This window comes from Fusarium proliferatum (genome assembly GCF_900067095.1).
Source record: "Fusarium proliferatum ET1 genome assembly, contig: FPRO_scaffold006, whole genome shotgun sequence".
Lineage (NCBI taxonomy): Eukaryota > Fungi > Ascomycota > Sordariomycetes > Hypocreales > Nectriaceae > Fusarium > Fusarium proliferatum.
Genome location: NW_022194795.1, coordinates 3094750 through 3115033, shown reverse-complemented (window position 1 = coordinate 3115033; position 20284 = coordinate 3094750). Strand labels below are relative to the sequence as shown.

At 47.5% G+C, this 20284-nt stretch overlaps 7 protein-coding genes across 7 annotated transcripts; 5 read left to right on the top strand and 2 right to left on the bottom strand.

Annotated features, from left to right (window-relative positions):
• Position 1: 1 nt before the first annotated feature.
• Positions 2–1168, top strand: FPRO_10124 (uncharacterized protein; the record flags this gene model as incomplete). The annotated part of the gene is made up of 1 exon (XM_031233590.1): positions 2–1168. The coding sequence occupies one exon, from the start codon at positions 2–4 to the stop codon at positions 1166–1168; it is 1167 nt and encodes a 388-aa protein (XP_031083412.1).
• A 170-nt stretch (positions 1169–1338) lies between these two features.
• On the bottom strand, positions 1339–3196 carry FPRO_10123 (uncharacterized protein; the record flags this gene model as incomplete). Its single annotated transcript, XM_031233589.1, has 4 exons — positions 1339–2091; positions 2147–2729; positions 2786–2824; positions 2874–3196. The coding sequence occupies 4 exons, from the start codon at positions 3194–3196 to the stop codon at positions 1339–1341; spliced, it is 1698 nt and encodes a 565-aa protein (XP_031083411.1).
• A 974-nt stretch (positions 3197–4170) lies between these two features.
• FPRO_10122 (uncharacterized protein) lies at positions 4171–4705 on the bottom strand (the record flags this gene model as incomplete). Its single annotated transcript, XM_031233588.1, has 3 exons — positions 4171–4404; positions 4458–4564; positions 4618–4705. The coding sequence occupies 3 exons, from the start codon at positions 4703–4705 to the stop codon at positions 4171–4173; spliced, it is 429 nt and encodes a 142-aa protein (XP_031083410.1).
• A 1321-nt stretch (positions 4706–6026) lies between these two features.
• On the top strand, positions 6027–8273 carry FPRO_10121 (uncharacterized protein; the record flags this gene model as incomplete). Its single annotated transcript, XM_031233587.1, has 1 exon — positions 6027–8273. The coding sequence occupies one exon, from the start codon at positions 6027–6029 to the stop codon at positions 8271–8273; it is 2247 nt and encodes a 748-aa protein (XP_031083409.1).
• Positions 8274–8625: 352 nt separating this feature from the next.
• Positions 8626–12405, top strand: FPRO_10120 (uncharacterized protein; the record flags this gene model as incomplete). The annotated part of the gene is made up of 2 exons (XM_031233586.1): positions 8626–10309; positions 10364–12405. 2 exons carry the CDS (start codon positions 8626–8628, stop codon positions 12403–12405), a joined length of 3726 nt encoding a protein of 1241 aa, XP_031083408.1.
• An 892-nt stretch (positions 12406–13297) lies between these two features.
• Positions 13298–14495, top strand: FPRO_10119 (uncharacterized protein; the record flags this gene model as incomplete). Its single annotated transcript, XM_031233585.1, has 2 exons — positions 13298–13456; positions 13515–14495. The coding sequence occupies 2 exons, from the start codon at positions 13298–13300 to the stop codon at positions 14493–14495; spliced, it is 1140 nt and encodes a 379-aa protein (XP_031083407.1).
• A 432-nt stretch (positions 14496–14927) lies between these two features.
• FPRO_10118 (uncharacterized protein) lies at positions 14928–19960 on the top strand (the record flags this gene model as incomplete). The annotated part of the gene is made up of 6 exons (XM_031233584.1): positions 14928–15331; positions 15386–15504; positions 15556–15726; positions 15773–15797; positions 15853–16413; positions 16465–19960. 6 exons carry the CDS (start codon positions 14928–14930, stop codon positions 19958–19960), a joined length of 4776 nt encoding a protein of 1591 aa, XP_031083406.1.
• Between the last annotated feature and the right edge of the window lie 324 nt (positions 19961–20284).

Below are 20284 nucleotides of genomic sequence, written 5' to 3'. Positions count from 1 at the left end.
GATGGTGCCTTCGCGTTTAGACAGCGTCACAGGCCCGATTACCTCAGGAAGGATGCAGGACGAAGATTGCCTTCATCTTACTGTGACTGCATCAGTTGAGGCACTCACAGGTGGAAAAAAGCGGCCTGTAATGGTGTTCCTACACGGAGGAGCATATGTCTCTGGTGGTGGAGACCTTGATGCATATTCACCCGTCGGACTCGCACAACGCGGTCTCGTCATGGTCAACATCACGCATCGGCTTGGACTCTTTGGATACCTACCCATCCATGATAGAGCCCCTGCAAACCTCGGACTCTACGATCAAATCATGGCGCTAGAATGGATCCAGGGCAACATTGCTGATTTTGGAGGAGATCCAAATCGCGTTACACTTTTCGGAGAGTCTGCTGGCGCGGATTCCATCTTCTGCCTCATGATAGCTGAAGGGACTCGACATCTATTCCATCAAGCAATCCTTCAAAGCGCTCCACTAGGAGTGAGAATGATGGATCGCGAACAAATGATACAATCCCTCGGCGCTTTGGCTCATCATCGACTTGCATCTTCTGAGGCACCCAGGACCAGCGATGAGATGCTCTCTCTGCAGGTAGAGCTACTTATGGAGGCCAAGAAACATCCTTCCGGATTAATGGCTTTTGGGCCTTCTCTGGGTCATGCACCTCTTCCACCGCTTTCGGAGGTTTCTCACAAGGTCCAGCTGGCAGCAAAACAGATCAATCTATTCGTCGGCTACACAACACATGAAGGCGCACCCTTCGCAAGAATGAATGATACCTTGCGATCTTATTTTGATTTGCCACTTATTGGATGGCTTATCGAGCGACTTATGGTGTGGATTGTTTCAAGAAAAATGTTCATATGGGGAATTGTCCAACTCCATAGTCGTTACCTCAGGGCCGGGGGCAGTTCAAGGAAATACAGATTCGATTGGTGGCCGTCGCAAAGCGACTTGCGATCTACACATTGTTTAGAACTCCCTTTCCTATTGGGTACCTGGACGGACTGGGCAAAAGCCCCCATGCTGCACGGACCGGAATCGAGAGTTGTACTTGAAAGTTTAGGCACTAAGATGAAGGATTTGTGGGCTGCATTTGCTAAGGGTTTGATGAAATTAGAGAATGTAAATATAGTTGGAGACGAGACCTATGGAGAGATCATTTCTTAAAATATTTAACTGTAAAAAAATTAATTTTATAGTTTGGTTATTTAATAATACTCTAATATTGCACTACAGTATGAGCCTCCTCTAAGTAAAGATCAAGCAATAAATACACTTCCACCCAGAACAATATAATAAATACATGCCTTCCTTAGCAGTTACTCCTGAATTTCACTCTAAATATCCTCCTCTGTCAGGTTTACAACTGAAATATCCTCGTCAGCCACTATGCTAGAGACCACTGATTCCCCAGATGAAGAGTCTGGTACAAGTTCAATCTCGATTGGCGGCGCGAGGAGTTTACTCTGGCTTTGCCGTCTCTTGGGTGCCTCAGCTGCCATAGCTACTCTGAGACCTAAAGAGACTGTGTCCACTCTAGCAGTGATATCAAGAGACGGCTGTGGTTTGTTTCGTGGTTCCAACCGTGGACTTCGTCGCGGAACACTTATCGGAGTCATATCTTTAGATTTGGGACTAGCTTTCCGAGACGGCTCGCTAGGCGTCCGTGCCCTTCTTCGCGTAGTGCTGCTGGATGATGCCCTTTTGGAACCTTCACTTGATCGCTTGAGTTCCTCTGCGATCAATCGATCAACGTCTTGGACAAATCGATCGCAGAGGTCGACAAGATCGTTTGTAACCGAGCGATATGAGTCAGAGCCAGGCTGGAGACCTAGCTGAGCATCTCGAGAAGCTAGAGTAAGTCGCAGCGCACATCTCGAGAGCTCCAGCCTCTCTCTCCGACGCCTCGATTCCGTATAAGCAGCGCTAGGAATGTCGTCAATGCAAGCAAACTTCCACTGATCAACGTATGTGGCTATCAATGGCTTGAACACCCTCTTTGCCCAAGTATATGTATTTTCGAGTATGAGCCGGAATTTAAGGATATCTTGAGGTACCGTCATGTCACCTGTCCAGATACATTGCATCATCTAATCAGAGTAATTAGCGCCGTCGCTCTGTTTCCCTGTCTTATTTTATACTTACGTAACCCTTTTCCTGTCTCTCATACTTTTCACCGTTAAAGTCCCAACGATATGCCATGAAGTCTCTTGCAAAGAAGGTTATCCAGACTTTAACTTCGGGCCCAACGGTGGTCACGCTTGCAACTGGGGGAACTTGCCCGTCATACACCAACTTAGCAGAATATCTGGCTGCATTCTGGTTCAGATTGACAGCACATCCACTGGCATTTGCTGCTTGGCAGTAAACAACTTCCTTCAGTCGATCGAGCTCACCAGGAGCGCTTTTGGTCTTCTTGTATTCGACGATAAGCCATGGAAAACAACTCAAGTCTTGTTCTTGGGGTGCTTCCTTTTCCAAAACGTTGAAGGGGGTAGCTAGTAAGCCAAACTTATGTAGGTTCTTCAAATTTGACCATGAGAACGATTCGACAAGGGAGGGAGTTGATGATTTGTGCCATTGATGTGCCTCATAATCAGTTATGGTAGGTGTACAGGTTTCGAGATGATACATTGGGAGGTAAAAGACGAGGTCGGGCTTCGGAGCCTTGAAAACTTTGATTGTTTCGTTCTTCTTGTCGAATGCCCCCCATATAGAATCAGTGTCGCTATTATGGTTGTGAGTTTCTATTCCTAACTAATGCGTGAGTTTGTAGATACTTACAACACAATAGAATCATAGTAATACTGGCATCTTGAAGATCTGAGAGGAAAGATATTAGTAGGAACCCTAAACGTTGAGCTACACTGACATTCGAGATCTTCCCCTAGATACAGAAGCATGGTGCAGAAGTGGATTGAAGAAGCATTTTCGAAAGAAATCTACCCAACGATCTTCTGAAAACCCCCCCTTGGCAAGTCTTTGAGCTTCGCGTTGGATGTTGAGATCTTTTCCACTAGGCAGGTCTAGCTCCTGGCATGTAAAGTCAAGCATCGCTTGCTCAAGCCTAAGAACATGGGGCGGGAACTGTTTTTTGTCTTCATCTGTTCTGTCTTCACCTTTTCTGTCTTCACTTAGGAGGTCTTCATCGTAAAAGAAGCCAGTCTCAGCCAAAGAGGAACGTTTCCAAGACATGTTTAATACAGTGAGTGATGTAGAGTTCATCCAAAGAAAGTGAGAGAGGGCATCAATAGTCAAAATTAGCCGTCAATGGGGTCTTATCATGAATTTATGTACCACAAGGTTACATCTGTTGGTTGACATGTTTACATCCCTGCTTAGTGTCGTCGCAGGATGCCTAGCTACTTGTCAGCCTAAGTGCTGTACAGCACCCTTTTCGGCGATTGTTCTTGGTAGGTGTCTGCTTCAGGTCCATGATTTATCGCTCCCCAGCTGTACTCCGTAATTGTACGTGGACTGGAGAGCAAAGGCGTAAACGTGCCAACACTACTTACAGGAATCCAGATTCCAGTCATTGTGCATCTAATTCGAATTGATTCACTTTATCCATAGTCATTATGCATTCCGAGAGATATTCCTATCACATAATCAAATCATTCTGCCTCTTCTCGTGCTTCTGAGTCTCCATACGACCTGCCTAGTCTGGGTAGCTAAGGCACGCAAGAAATGAGCTGAAACAAGGATTAGCTACTTGACGAATCAAACGTCATGGCTAACACGCACCGACAGTAGCGCCCGGACCACCCAGGTTACCCGCCCGCTCTCCCGAGTCTAGCGACAGTTAGCCGATGTCTTTCGACCAGGGAAGGGTACTCGGATAACGTTTTACGGGGAGAGCTATTGTTTCAAGAGTCTGTAAGGGAGATTACATTTTATTGATAGGAAGTGGTGTGCTTGTAGATTATAACCCAAAGAGATGAGTGCCTTCCAAGCTCCACTGCCATGAGCCGGCTCTTCCGAAAGGACGAAACTCTGATTAGTGTTAGATGCAAAGGCTAGCATTGCCCTTATCATCAGGTCCAGAAGCCACGGCACAACTGCAGCACAACTCGCACATACAATGGTAGTGACGAGAGGTGAGATACATGACTCGATTTAGAGAGGCCTTAAGGTCCAGTAAAGCTGAAGTAATTAAATCATTGTACCTCTTAGAACCCAGAGTTGATAGAACCGGTGCAAAGCATGTGTGAAAAGAATCCTAGCGAGTAGTTTACTCCCGTCTTAGTGCATCCTTCGTCATCGTTCTTAGTGCAAAAGCCCAAGATCTCGCTGTTCTGGGAGAATTCCCATCCTTCGCCATTCCAGTTAAAGCCGTATTGATCCTCGGTCTTCAGCCCTCGGATTTCAAAGAATCCTTCGATGAGGCACCTCTCGGAAACACACTCGAGAAGCATTAATATAGTGAGATTTTAAGTATCTTGGGGTCTGAATATACCTCGAATTGCTGGACGTTATCGAGACAGCCGCCCGGGTATGATACAGCAACAGCGTCAGTGTTGTAGATGTCACCTCCAGTATCAGGAACAATCTCTCCAATTCCCACTAAGTTGATGTTAGAAACAAAGAGGGCAGCAAAAGAGAAAATGAATGTATACTTTGAGATGCGGAAGTGCCGACTGCGAAATCTGCTTGAGCGTAGCAAATCAAGGCCATCAAGCTAGCGATGCGAAAAATAGAATGCATTGCGAGGAAGAAATAGTTGGGTACGGGTAATAAGTATAGTGGTGTAGTAAGTTGAGGCTTGTGAGCTGCTGACGATAGTGGAAGTCGAGCTGACATCAATGCCCTTATATATCTGCTATGAGTTTGCCAAGACTTGGTCTGGCGGCATATAGATGAAATATTCTGATGATCTCTCTCTTGTCTAACAGGACTGAAAATTGTTGCCTGAAATGATCATCATTATAGAGGCATAAAATGACGTATCGTGGCTCTTGGCTGGTGTTGTCGCACAGCCTTAGTGGATCTAGCTGTGCTGGAGTGAGGCTATGATCTCGTTCGGTCCTCCAATTTAGTCAATTCATGGGCTAGTTAATCTGGAAAAACTTATAACCCATAAGCTTATTCCCCATACTTTTGTAGATCATCCCCAGTTTGAGGAACGGTAGTTTGTTTTAGTCCTGGGCTAGCCTGTCGAAGGATCAGAAGGATTTAATGCTACGTCATTGCGCCCCGTGGAGCAGAAGGATATGGACCCAGGAGAGGGATTAAGATACAACTGTGACGCTAACAATGGCTTTATCTGACTGACAGGCAGATTTAAAAAAGAATAAGAACTGCTTTCCGATAGTAAGAGACCTCTTTAGCTAAAAGAGCATAAATTTGAGGGTATCTCTGAGCATATTGCTACCTACCCACTAACAAGATAGATTAGGATAACTGGGGCTTATGGTGTTCGTGGATATAAAAAGCTTAAACCCTTCGTTAGTCCAATTAAAAAAAGACTATTAACAATAAGGCCTAGTACTAAACTTGAAAACATGCTTATAGCTAAGTTCTAGCTCTTTTTGTTAAAACGTGAATCGTGTGTTGATTGAAGAAGCAGATCTAGATAGACTAAACGCGTGATGGATCCACGGGATCGGATAAACGATAATACTGACCTTTCACACTTTCATCCATCCCAGTCCTGTAAATACACTGATAACATTCAGCTCTGATTCTGTCTCGATAATGATTGGTCTTTGGCCTCTTGAAACGTTAGTAAATAGCGGTAGACAAGCAAAAAAAGAAATGATAGGCATGCCAAGCCAGAAAGTGGAAATTAGCAGTACACAAGCCAATTGAATGCATCACCTTCGCGCTCACCCTAGAACGGCTGAAGTGAAATCGACAGGGGCCAAAGTCAAGTGCCAGAAGATAACGAAGTTAAAAGGTAGGAAGTGCTGTTAAAAAAGTGTGAACATGGAGAGAGAAGTAGAAATTTTCCATTCCCCTCACGATATCTTGTTCTTCAGATTCTCTGTCCTTTGCCACTCGTTTTCCATGTCATTAAACCTTGACCATGTCAACCGAGCTCCCTATCAGGCTTCTTTGCAACGACAACGGGATCTTCTCCGTTGTTGACCCTGTCGCTCACCATGTGACGAGCTTTGACATCCTGTCCTACACCTGGGGCAAGGAAGTGGCGCCTTACAAATGCGGTATTGGAGGCGTCACCTGGGATATCAAGATCAATCCCGACAAACTGAAAGACATCAAGCGGCTGATGGTGGCAGCCAACACAAAGTACCTTTGGGCCGACTGCGTGTGCATAAACCAGACAGATGAGAATGAGAAGGCTGCTGAGATCCCCAAGATGTTTGAGTACTACAGGAACGCTGAGAGATGTCATCTTCTCATGGACATGGAGGAAGCTTGGGTCCCGCAGGAGATTGTCGATGATCTAAAGTTCCTTGACCATGTGCTGTACCACATGCAAGGTGCGGCTCTCGCCTCCGAGGCCGTCGGTCTGACCGAGAGGGTCGTCAACCTTCTTACCCGTTGGGCCAGCACGGCTTGGAAGTTTGATATCGCCGAGTCGAGCGTGAGGTCTGCAGCAATCGACATGGGCGTTCTTAACTGTTACTCGACCTGCATTAAACGTGTCACATCACTCTTCGACAATGACTATTTCACTCGTGTCTGGACGTTCCAAGAGATGATCCTCGGCAAGAATATCACAATGTGGGGGGTAAACCCCGAGAGTATCTTCTACATCGGCCAACTCCATACCTGGATGGACTTGGCAGTCGAGTGCGCTGACAAGGCGGTCAAACTGCACGATTGGATTGAGAATGGCAGGTTTTTCAAGACGGCAGCAGTCAACGCCATACTGAGAGTCATTGGAGAGGATATCTTATTCCTCGTCAGCCTGCGAACTCAGGTGAAGGGCATTAACAGTGCAAGGACCGACATCATCAACGGTGGTTCTTACTGGTGGCGAGATAACTACAAAGGGATAAGCAACATATTTTCAGCCATCTCTCTCAGGCCACGCAAATGCAGAGACACGGCGGACATCTTCAGGGGCCTCTTGGGCATCTTTAGCGGACTTTTCACCGAGGATGAGGTGAAAACGGAGCTGTCAGGAAAAGACATCACATCCATCTCATTCAATTTCTTCAAGAAACTGTCCGCTGAGACCAGACTGGCATGGACCAAGCTTGGAGTAGCCAGCAAGGCAAGGGAAAGTGGATGGAACTGGATCCCGCTGGTAGAAAGCGATAACCAGGTCGCGTCTACTGATTGCTTCGCCGGGGTACTCAACCTCGGGAGGCTGAAGAAGCAAGGGCGGGCGAAAACATCAGCCATGACAGGTCTCATCGGGACCCCACGCAAGTTCATGAAGATCCGACTCAGCCAAGGAAAAGGAGACTTTCAATTCACCTTCAAGGGCTGTAATTGTGGCAAGAAGATCAAGACTGGCCGCATGAGCAGGGAGCTCATACCCACGTATGACCAGCCCAGAGACGTGGTCAAGGACGAGACTGGTAGGACCCTAGTACAATGTGCTACCATCTTAGGAGCCATCATGGACCCGGGGTGCGATGACCTGGTTCAATACCGGAGGAAATTACTCGAGAAGCTGCAGCCAATGTGGGAGACTACAGATCCCAGTGCAAAGCCCGTGGGTTGGGAAGACCGATCTGTGAGCGGCACAGGCTGGGAACATCCAGACGCCATTGGCTTTCGAGTACATAATTTCTCCATGAACTACCGCATGGTGTCGATGACAAGGTGCGGTTCGCGCCTTGCGAACGGTAGCACAGCAAATATCACCTGCCACGTCAGTGTCAACTGCGGTTGTACTATCGTCGCGCCATTCGCACTCATCTTCGAGTCCATAACTGCGGTCCAAGGAAGCTCCCTCGGAGACACGGCTGCAGAGGCAGACAGTGATGACAGGATAGTGCTGCAAGATGGACTAGGACTTGTGCAGGTTGGCGATGTCGGCAAAGCCTTCGACGTAGTGGCATTCTCGGGTGATATAAAGGCTCATAAGCTGTATGCTGCCGCTTGCAGGAAGAACAAGGAGAACGTGAGAATCGTTCACGAAGTGCCCCTTCCTAGTGGCAGGGCGCTCGTGCGGGAAGACTTTACCCATGCCGCTATGGATGTAATGAAGGATTATGGATATGTGCATACTGGGGGATCTGGAAATTTGCTCTTGTCTAGAAAACATCGTCTGGATGCTTACAAGGTGGTTGGTGTTTGCATTGATGAGTATGTTCCACATAAGAATGAGGAACAGCCAGTCACTATTGGATAGAAAACCCAATATCTGCCTTGAGCAACTTTAGAGACAAGTAATTATTAAGATTATTTTATCTTCTTTTATGTAAATATTATTTATAGGCCAAAATAAGAAGATATAAAACTATACTTTAGTATTAATAAATCTAACTTAAGATTAAGGCTATGCAATGATTGGATCTCATTGTTTTACATTTTCAATCTGTAGCCTACACCAATAGTTGTGACTGAAAGTCAGCATGCATATTGCACAGCCTCCACAACGTATTACTAGTAATCTTATATCAGGCTGCCTTACCCCTCCCAACACGAACCAAATTCCTGTCTCCAATCTTCCGCTATCACCTTTCTCCTAAATCTACATGATCATGTCGTCCACGAAGCTTGACAAAGGAGAAGACCCGCTAGATATCCCAAGGCCAGATGGTAACGACATTATCAGAGAATTCAAAGACTACGCTAAGCAACAGCGAGAAATTGTAAAGCAAGCAAGATTTAACCGGAAAAAAGCGGATAAAGAAGCACAAATTACAGAGTTGAAGAAATTTGCCCAAGGCTTCAAGCTGGCCACTCCAGTACCATCAGATTTGGTTGACATTCTTTCCAATGATCCTTCCAAGCAGAAAGAGATAATTGAAAAGGGTAGACGTGCCGCAGAACCTCTCGCGCATGAGAAAGCAGAAGCAGCCGAAACTAAGGAGGCCGTCGAACCCGAGAAGCAGAGGCCGCAACCTCAGAAAAACAATCAGGGTGTATACTGGCTCCCACAATCCGTATCATGGGCCGATGTGGTGCGTGGCACGTCGTTGAAAGTCGATCAGCCTGCTGCACCCATTTCTAGTTTCAGGAATAATAATCCGACAGCAAGCGTCTATTCTTCATCCCTTAGTGGCTTCACGAGGAGTACCGAGGCAACACAAACGACAACGTTGACTTCGGTGTCTAGTCAATCCAAGACTATTCGTCCTGACCAAGTTCGAAACCCAAATCCTTCCTTGGGAATCCTCAGGGATATTCAAGAAGTTGATGAAAATCTACCATCTGTATTGGCCCAAAACAAGACGGGACAATCATTACAGGATGAGCCCTGTGACAAGGATGACGAATCGCTCATCTCGCAAACATCAACGACCTACACTCCAGAGCAGAGAGTTGATGTCGTTGTGAGATTTTCGCAAGCCATGCTCAAAGGCCTACACTCTCATGTCAACTATGGTGCGGCAAATGAGTCGTCAAGGCGACATGTCGTTGCTCATCTCTGCTCGGCTTTGAAGACATTTGCTGAATCCGTTGAGGCGGATACGTCAGAAAGAACACAAGCAAAGGCGAGAAAAATGGTGCGAAGGCTGAGGTCTGAAATTGCTCGCAATCTTCAGGACAAAATCCTGAGGGACGACCAAGTTCAAGAAAGCAATCGCATGCCGATCAATTTAACAGACAGAGACGAAATGGGCGCTGCTGAGAAGATAAACCGCTGGGATATACCGACGCCTGATCTGGAATACCAGGCCGGGTGGCAAGCAGAATCAGATATACAGCCCAAGCAACAGTACCACTCAGAGCCATCTCTGAGCCTCCCTACAAGGTCAGAGAGCTCCGTGGAGCGGAGCGACGTAGAAGTGTCACCACGTGATACCACGCAGATATATGGGACATCTATCAATCCAGTTGAAGTAATGAAGCACTTTTCAACACATCCAGCGTTCGAGAAGCTCCTTCAAACTACGCGGAAGCTCTTTGAACGATTTCACAGTCAAAAAATGGATTTGGTACGCCAACGCACATCCCTCTCGATTCGTCGCCAGATGGGAAAACAGGGAAGCAATAGCAGTGTCGCGATTTTCAACCTCGACTGGGACCTACATGGTTTCTTAGTCGCAAATTATGATGATGGCGTCCATCAAAATATTGACAAGATACTTGCTGTCACTGGGACAATGGGAAATGCGCAGCTATGCTCAGTTGGCCAATACTTTGCATGGGCATGGCCAGGTTACGAATTTCAGCTGTTGGAGGAACTGCAGTCAACACTGCGTGGCTCTACAAGCAAAAGTAAGTGCCGTGTGTTTAGGCGGAACCACTACCCTGGCTAATATCTTATCAAAGATCGACGACGCAAGAGGCATCCGGCGGGACGCGTGACTGTAGACTCAACGCTTCACATAGTAACAGTCCATGGAGCCGAAGATTTCATCATTGCTATTGCGCAGCAGCTCTCTTGGTTGATAGCAGTATGCCAAGATAAGCAGGACCAGATTTCTCATACCTACGTGGGCTTCTTTGAGGCAAATAGTGCCGAAACAACTGCAATCGCGACATTCGACATCAATGTTCAACTCGAAGTTGCATCGATTCAACCCAGTGGCAGTTGCTGGAACACGATAGTCGGACCCGCAGTTATAGTTACTGGGTTTCCCCTTCCTGAGCGCCATCACAACGAACAAGGGCTTGAGATGTCGATCCCTGTGATGGCGGCTCTTGCGGACACTCCTCAGGCCGTCAGTTACAGAGGTGGTTTTGTTTTCAAGGCCAGACACCACGCTATCGTACCCATCGAGGACTTTGGATCGTCCATACAATGGCATTTGATAGACACCTATCCCGAGAGGCTTGAGTGGACTCAGATCGATAGAGCATGTCCTAAGAGACTTAGAGGCACGATGAACAAAGACTTTTGGAATCGCCGCTCATTTCTCGGGTGGTGCCCGCAAGTTCTTGAGCTTCTGGCAACATCGAGCTTTGATCATGCGTCTGTACAGTACTCCAAGGCTGCGAAACCTCCAAGATGGGCCCAGATTGATAAGTTCATCATTGGATTTAGCCAGTGGGGAACAGCTACTGCTCAAGTAACCTTTGGCAAGAAAGATGGGTTCCGAAGCTTTCGACCAGATGATTACGAAACCCTACTTGATGATGCCAAGGATACTAAAGTCATTTTGCATGACACGACTCACAAACGCGCTTTTCAAACCAATGCGGAGGATCTGATTCTTAACATTCTTCTCCATCGACAGAGTTTACGTCTATCAGGACAATCACAAAACCCGACAGAGAAGAGTGCAGTAGATATCATCCATGGTGCAGATACAAGCAGACAGAAAACCACAACTCGTGCTGCTATGCTTAACAACGCTGAGAAGATTTTTTCTATCAGAACATCCATGTCCAATGCTAAGAAGGAAGAAAGCCGGTTTAAATACGAAGTAAAACTGCTCTACTCGACGGTCGATGGGCTCTGGGCCCAGTCACATGCAAGTGGTGACACGGCAATAAAGCTCGGCGTCCAGTTCGGACAGAATGTCGCTGGATGGGAATACATGGATGTTGTCAACAACATCAAAGTGATATTGCCCAAGTCAGTTGACTTGAAAAAGTCATGCGGGCGCTGGAACGACTACGCAAAAGACATCCAAGCCATTGTGCTATTTGGAGGTGACTTTGGAGATGTTCTCGCACCGGGGTCATCCAAGCTGTGCTTGAATTACAAGTACCTGCCAAGAGATGAGTGCTACCTGGGCGTTCGAGTAGATGCACTCCAGTCGCTTTATGATCGGCAGGGGTCATCCCAAGACCAAAAGAAACTTTCGCCGTCTGGCCTTACGCTACAGGGATCGCAAGATCTGTTCAGGCCATGTGCAGGCATATGCTCCGATCATGTGGTTCGCATTGTGAAGCAGTCAAAAGGTCATTGTCCACTACCTCTTGAGAAGAACGGTGCAATCATTATCGGCGAAGCTCGAGAGAGTTTGCGCCCCAACATGTTTGGCAAGAATCAGCGACCGCAAAAGAAATCTTCTCGAGCTCAGCGCCAAGAACGCCAGGCTTTGTACCGCACAAAAAGGGAGACAGACGCGATAGCAGTTACACAGTCCCCAGAGCCTGACATACTTCCGAAACCAATATACTTGTCCGACAGAACATCAGAGAATGCGAAAGCAAGAAGACCTAAACATGAGATGTCTTCATCATCAACTGTGAGCAGTGGCCCCTGGAATGGATCTTCAATCACAGACGGGATTGTCAGTTCGTCATCCATTTCTTCAAGCCCACCGATGAGAACTTGGAGTAGTATAGTCGCTTCTAAAACGAATGAGGGTGATTTCGAGGCCAGAGTGGACAACAAAGCCGGGCTAAGGCCAGCGGCGTAATATTTAAGGTCTATTGAACACAAGGGAGGTCTTGCGGGAACTTTTAGAGATATATTCTGAGGCAAAGAGAAACAGAACTGCATATATTCACTATTCTCTCCTTTCTATCTAGAATCCAAGCACCCTCGTCACCTTCCAATCATGGGTTGAGGTGGGATGATCACCAAGCGACCTGCCTAGAAGGGTATGTACCCTGCAGTGCCGAGCCCGGTTACCCCTCTCGAAGAACTTTTGAAGCGCGTGCTAAGAAGATGCGTAGCGGTGAATATCGAGAGAGACATGGTCCAATTAAGCTTAAATTTTACCCTTCAAGCTAACAAAAAGGCATGATTAGTTGTATCCTTCGACGGAACATTCCATAGCCAGTCTTGTTCGTTATAATGTGACATTTACCCTTCATTGAAACAGCACTGTTCATCCCAAGATGCGGGCAAACGCCAAGTGCCCAGCGTTCCTTGCATGCTACCCAGGAACAAATGCTGACCCGCGTCATGTTTATCTCTGGCTTTGTTGCGATTTTCCACTAATTAACCAATGTCCTTCGATCCGGCTGCTTGGCTCTTTTGTGATTCCCCTCATGAGCTTCCCAACGTGGAGTAGGCAATACCACCCAGTGACTTGGCAACCGATGATGCAGACGAATCACTTGCCAAAACGTCGCATTGACCGGTCATTGCCAATTGCTGTTTGCAGGGGATGTAGATATCACGAGGCTTGGTGGTATTGAGATCCGGGGCGACCGGATTCTGCATAGGATTAGCAGGTATATAAAGATGATGTTTTGTCCACATTGCCTGTGCTTCGAACTCGCAAGTCCTGCTTCGTCAATACTCTCTCCTTAGCTCTCGAGCGGACCTTATTCTTCTGACTCTGCATTGTCAAATTAGACATCATGCGTTACACAGTCCCTCTCATGGCGGCGCTGGCTGCCACGGCTACAGCTACTGCACCAATCGGGGCCGGGAAGCGCGCGCAGAAGCTCTATACACTGGAGACTGCACCTGGTGAGACTGTCGAGGTTACTGAGGATGAGAAGTTTCAGATGATTGATGTACGTTCCCATGTAACATACTCGAATGTATGAAGACTTGATTGCTAACTGTTTGCAGGATCACATCCACTTCTTTGACATTACAGAGTGGAAGGATCACAGCGCCGCTCCATCAGGTGCTCGCCTCGCAAGCACAACCAGCAAATTCCCCGAGAAGCTCGCTCACCAAACCAACGTCAAGAATATCGTCAAAAAGGTCAATATCAAGAACATTGAGAAGCAGCTCAAGAAGTTCTCCTCATTCCACAACCGCTACTTCAACTCTGCCTTTGGAGTCGAAGCTGCCGAGTGGCTACACAAAGAGATCCAGAAGGCTATCAAGAAGAGCAAGCATCCTTACGCCTCGGTCCGACTGGTCCAGCACCAGGCTTGGTCGCAGCCTTCGATCATCGTCTCGATTCCTGGACAGGTTCGTCTCAAGACTGTTGTCACGGGTTCTCATCTTGACTCGGTTATCTCCAATGATCGTGGAGCTGGTCGTGCTCCTGGCGCTGATGACAACGGCTCTGCATCTATCATGCTTCTGAACCTTCTCTCCGCCTTCCTGGAGGATCCCCGAATTGCCAAGGGCGACCATCTCAACACTGTCGAGTTCCACTGGTACTCAGCGGAAGAGACTGGCCTTCTCGGCTCACAGGATATCTTTAACACCTATGCTCGACTTGGCATCCAGGTCGAGGCAATGCTCAACCAAGATATGGTTGGCTACAAGGGCCGCGACGGAGTGGAGCGCTTCGGTCTCATCACCGACAACACAAGCCCTACACAAAATGACTTCCTCAAGCTTCTCATTGAGGAATATGCCGACATTCCCTACGAGGAGTCCACCTGCGGTTATGCTTGCTCGGACCACGCCTCGGCTAACCGCAACGGCTTCCCCTCGTCATTCCTCTTCGAGACACCTTTCGGAAACCATAACCCTTACATCCACACTCCCAACGACACCATTGCGCATATTGATTTTGATCATGTCATTGAACATGCCAAGGTTACTGCTGGCTTTGTTTATGAGCTTGCCCACCGCAACTTCACTGTCTAAGCTGGTTGTAAGGGAAAAGAGGAGATAGATTATGATTCAGTAATCCAGAATAAAAACCTCGGGTTATGTTATATGTTAGTTCTATATACCCTGGCAATAATAACAGTTTGGAGAATTGCTTCTTTACAATATGTTACAGTTTGTCCCTCATGGTGAATGAACTAAATGGAGTCACTATGCCCTGCTCAATTCATGATGAATAATGTCGCGTGGGTCTAGGGTCGCTTTCCGTTTCCACACGGAATCCCACCGTTACTTGACCAATGATAGAAGGGGCTAGTCTATATGATAAGATGGGCTGCATTTCCCAACCAGTAAGAAGCTCTGTAGTTGATGTGGGCTTGTACCACTCTGCTTACTGAATTATCGTGCGGCTGAATTCCCCGCACAAGCTTCAGCATAATTCTTCAACCTTTCTCTCACAGCGCAATCATGGATCCGTTATCGCTCGCTGCCAGCATTGCTGGCCTCGTGAGCCTCGCGGGTGCTGTTATATCAGCCGGTTACAAACTGAACTCCAAGTTGAATGAGGATACGAGCGATACCAAGACGCTACTTTCCGAGACAGCCAACTTCTCAGGCATCTTGCTTGGTGTCAAGGCACACCTAGAGTCATTTCAGTGTCTGGATGTCGATTTGAAGGCTGTTCATAATACTATCGAAGACAGCAAGCTTACGATAAAGCTTATCGATGAGTTACTAGCCAAGCTCTCCAAGTCAAATCGTATTGAGATGTTGATCAAGGCTGGTGGGCGGGAGGAGCAGGCAGTCAAGCTGCTCCGACGTATTGAGCAGTACAAGATGTTCTTTGTTCTGTGCTTTCAGCTTGAGCAAAGGTAAAGACTTTTCCTTGTCTACTCAAGAATGAAGAAATACTGATATGGAACAAGCTCTCAATCCGAAACCCTCCAGATCCAGATGGAAGGTATTGTGGCTCAGTTACAGTCACTAGACGAAACTCAGAAGGGTGTTGAGAAGGCAGTTGGCCAGTTGGTAGATGCTGGTCAAAGTAAGTGCTTATCTCCTCCCTGCGAAAGTAGCCCAAAATAATCCTGTACAGTTCAGCAACAAGAAAAGATCATCAAGTGGCTTGGTACACCAACAGAAGATGAACACGATGATCTGTGCAAGCAACGCGATGCATCCTCAGCAGAATGGATTTTGAAAAGGCAGGAATACAACAGCTGGCTGTCTAGTCCGGGTTCAGCATTGCTATGCCTTAACGGAACACGTAAGTGCCTTGACTCTCTTGATGCCTATGCTAAGCATTATCTTAGAGGGCTCAGGAAAGTCAGTTATCGTGTAAGTCTTTCCCAACGATGCTGTTTATTATGATGTAGTGTTGATAGGTCTGTAGATCCAAGGTCATCGAATCGCTTCAAGAGTCTACGCTTGAGCCAGGAAGTGATGCCGTCATTTACCACTACTGTCGCTTCACCAACCCATCCAGCCTCTCGCCTACGAATCTAGTCGGGTCGCTCATAGGTCAGCTTCTCAAACAATCCTCTAACCCAAGCGCCCTCTTAGAAGTTGTGAACAAAGTCTACGAGAAATATCGCAAGCGATCAGCCCACCCAAGTCTGCAGGATCTGCAAGTTCTATTCTCTGATCTCTCTAATTACTTCGAGAGAGTCATCCTTGTTATCGACGGCTTAGACGAAATGGGTGGATACTGGGAGATCTTGGACTTTTTAGAGATTCTACCAGAAGCAGATACCGAGTTCAAGGTTTTGATAGCGAGTCGAGCTGGAATGGGCCTCGACGATGCTTTCTCATCCTCCTTCAAGATCACAATCACGTCAACAGACGTTGCATCCGACATTGAGAGCTTGGTCCGCAAGAAGCTCAATAAGCGCCGATTCCGCGGATCTGATGTTGAGGCTGTCATCAAAGAGCTGATCGTTCGCGCTGATGGAATGTAAGTAACCACCAAATCTCATATCCAACCGCTGACGATCCGCTTCAACAGGTTTATCTGGGTCATATGTCAAATCGATCATCTTTCCCGTGTCCGAACAGCTCTCAGTCCAAAGCTTGTGCAGGCTCTACCTCGGAACCTCGAGAAGACCTTTGAACAGGCCTTTCAAACACTCGAAGACGAAGAAGAGAAGAAACTTGCGAAGCGCATCTTACAGTTTGTCATGTTTGCTAACAAATCACTCGATCTGTCAGAATTGGTCGAAGGAATCGCCATTACATCGGATACAAAGACACTCGACGATGTGCAAGCCAACTCGTTTCGTGAGAAGAGTTACGTCTTCGAGCTCTGCGGCAGCCTGGTTCGAGAATCTCAGGCCACATCCAAGATTGATCTGGCACACTACTCGGTGTATCAGTTTCTGCAGTCTACCAAGATCGAGGGCAACAGAGAGAACGAACTCTATCTCGACAAGTCCAATGGCAACCTCGAGCTTCTCACGGCTTGTATTCGATATCTAACCATCGAGAACGTCTCGGCTGGTGGAATTGCCGAAGAGGTAGAAGCTGCACTAGAGGATGACGATCTGTACATCAGCCCGGAAGTGTTTGCAAACACGCCATTTCTCCAGCATGCCGTTAGTAACTGGCCAGCTTATGCTTCGAAACTTTCAGAGGCTGAGCTAAAAGATATCTGGACGTCTGTTCTACTCCCCTTCTTCGAGCCTGGTTCGAACTACTTTAAGTTCTGGGTACGCAAGGCACGCTATCTTCATGGATACTATAAGTATCCTCCAGGAATCACACCACTTCACGTTGCAGCTGTTCATGGACTGTCTGATCTGGCAAGAATACTTCTAGAAGATACCCATCTCAGCAAAGCTGCCTGGCAGATATCGAAAGCCAAAGTGGGAAGCAGGACGCCGCTGCATATGGCTATCGAGAACGGTCAAAACTCGGTGATCGATGTGCTTCTGGAACTTGATATTCTCGACTCAACAGATGAAAGAGATAGAACCCCTCTGCATCTGGCGATTGAGTGCGCGAACGAGGAAGCCATTACTAGACTCATCTCAGCTGGTGCAAATGTGAATCGCTGCGAAGCTGATGGACGGACACCACTCTTCATCGCCATTGAGAACAACTGGGACGGTCTGGCAGCACAACTCGCAGGGATGGCAAACCCATATAGAACCATGCCAGATGGGCGCGGGTCACTCCACCTTGCAGCACAAACTGGAAGCATGACGTGGTTGAAATGTCTAATGCCTGCATGTCCCCCGAGAGCCATAAACAAACCTGATATTCGTGGTTGGACTCCTCTACTCTATGCTGTTGATAGGGGCCATTTGGATGTCGTCAAACTTCTGTTGTCAAATCCAAACTGTACAGAGGTCGGTGACCAAAACGGATGGACGCCTCTGCATGCTGCTATCAAGCAGCAGAATCTAGACTGCGCTACAGAGCTTCTGATCTCTAATGTTCCGAAATTGCCTTTCTCGGAATACAGGGAAGAGCCTGAAGGAAGGGGGGGTGAACCTGACCCTGAGATGACGGGGAAATATGGGGAGGGATACAGGCCCAGGCAGTCCGATGCGGCAACTAGAGGAAGCCCAAGTGACAGATGGAGCGCTTGGGAACAGCAATCATCATCTGGCCCCCACCAAGCAGCGACAGTCTCGTCTCCATTGCTTCTCGCTGTCTCGAGCAACTTCAAGGCTGGGGTGGAATTGCTCCTTCGTCACGCCGAAACATACGGTCGAAAAGAAATAGGCTTGTTAGAGGAAGATGGCGAGTGCCTCAAAACATCGATGATGTTGACTGAAGCCACGATTTTCAAGAAGCTCATTCCGGTCTCAACGGAAAAGAGCATACTGGCAGTCCTGCCCGATTGTCTTGAGAAGGGCGGAGTGTTTATGGATGTCTTGAAGCAAAGGTTGGACAGTGCCTTCGTACACCAGCAGCTTCTACCAGAGGCTTTGTCTGACGATAAGTTGACTCTTGAGGTGCCGCATATGATACTCGATACCTGGCCTGTCCAAGCCAGTTCACTTCCAGACAACATACTTCAGCTCGCTGTGCAGATTGAAAATTACCAGGACCTACATTTGTTAAAGCGTCTGATAGATAGAGGGGCGAACACCTCTTACGTCAACAAGAACGGGGAGACACTTTTGCATACGGCAATCAATCACCTCAACTGGCCCCCTACTACTTTCATGATTATCAACCTGCCATTTAGCAAGGAGACACTATCTAGTGCCCTCCACGGTCTCATCGATATTGCTCCCACACAAGGAAAAGATATCAGTCCTGATATCCTCGCAATCCTGAATCTGCTCCTCGAAAACGGCGCCGATGTTAATAGCCAAGATAGATCTAACCGCGGTATTTGCCATATAGCAGCTGGCAGGGATGACACGGCGTTCTTGAAATGGGCGTTGCAGAATAAGGCGACACTCACTGCTCCAACCTCAAGATACGACACTCCAATCACTGTGGCTGTGAGGTACCGAAAATACGAGAACTTACAATGTCTTCTCGACAACATCCTTCAGACTGCGCCAGAGACATTGGTTGAGTTTCTGGCCACGCCGAGTACAAGCTTTGAGACACCCCTCATACAGGCTATTGAGCTCTCAGACATTACGAGCTTGATCAAGCTTGTGGAAGCTGACAAGGCTGCCGAGTCGCTGGTTAGGAAGGACGTCGATGAGCATCAAAGTAGGCGGCTGACAGCTTTTACTGATGCACTGTGTACTGCTATTCGAAAGCAATCGGACGAGGCTGCGGTGCTATTGATCAAACACATGAGTAACATCTCATCGACAGGTTCATCAGGGGCGACACCCCTTCATGTGGCTGTGCAGCAGGAAGATGAAAAGATCGTAAAGGTGCTTCTCGAACACGGGGCACAGTTGAACGTACCGCATCGCGACACGGGAGAAACGCCATTCGCAGTTGCAACAGTTCTTAACCTGACGAGAATAAGGGCTATTTTAAGCGAGCGCCAGGTGGAATTTCAGCCTCAAGATATCATCGCAGCAGCCAAAGCAGGAGATGAAGGCCTGGTTGCAAAAGTCTTGGCTGCATATCCCGATGACTTGTACAATCAGAGACAGGCATTATTCACAGCTCGAAAACTCCGGCAGAAGAAGATTGAGAAGACCCTCTACGAAGTTTTGCCAGCACAGGCTGCATCTTCTCTGGTAGACGATATAACCAGGAATGCGTACGGCGATACAGTTTTGCACCAAGCGGTTCGTGCAATGAACCCTGAGAAACTCAAGTCGCTGTGCAGTGGGAGTGACAGAGAGCTGTTGGATGCATATGACCTTGGTGGTGACTCTGCTTTGATGCTTGCAATACGGATGTGTCACTGGAGTGGTGCTGACGTGTTGGCTAAAGAAGGGGCGGACATAGATGAAGCTCTTGAGAAGGCGAATGCGGAGAAGTGTGAACTCTGGATTGGTAAGCTTAATGAGCTTAAGAATCGTTATGGGAGGGTTAGGCAACGCCTGATTTCCTCTGGGACTTGTAGAGCTTAGGATTATAAGCCTCAATACAGACAACTTTGTGTCATAGTGATATAAAATCGGTGAGGTCGCACACATGAATTGGAGTCTTATTAGCTACCTGAGCTTAACCTAGGGTTGCCACCCCGCACATTTAGGTCGCACGGTTTCGTAGTGTGGCAAACGTGAGGTTTTATTTTTTATTCCAAACCGAGTTAAACCATATTACTGCTGATGATCATTGCTCCGGTCAGTGAACTCAAGGCAACTAGATCAAGGATGAATTTTGTTGCTCAGTTATCCTGCGCGTTTAAATTCTTTCTAGTCATATTCCTCAGATCCAGAATAATTGCATAA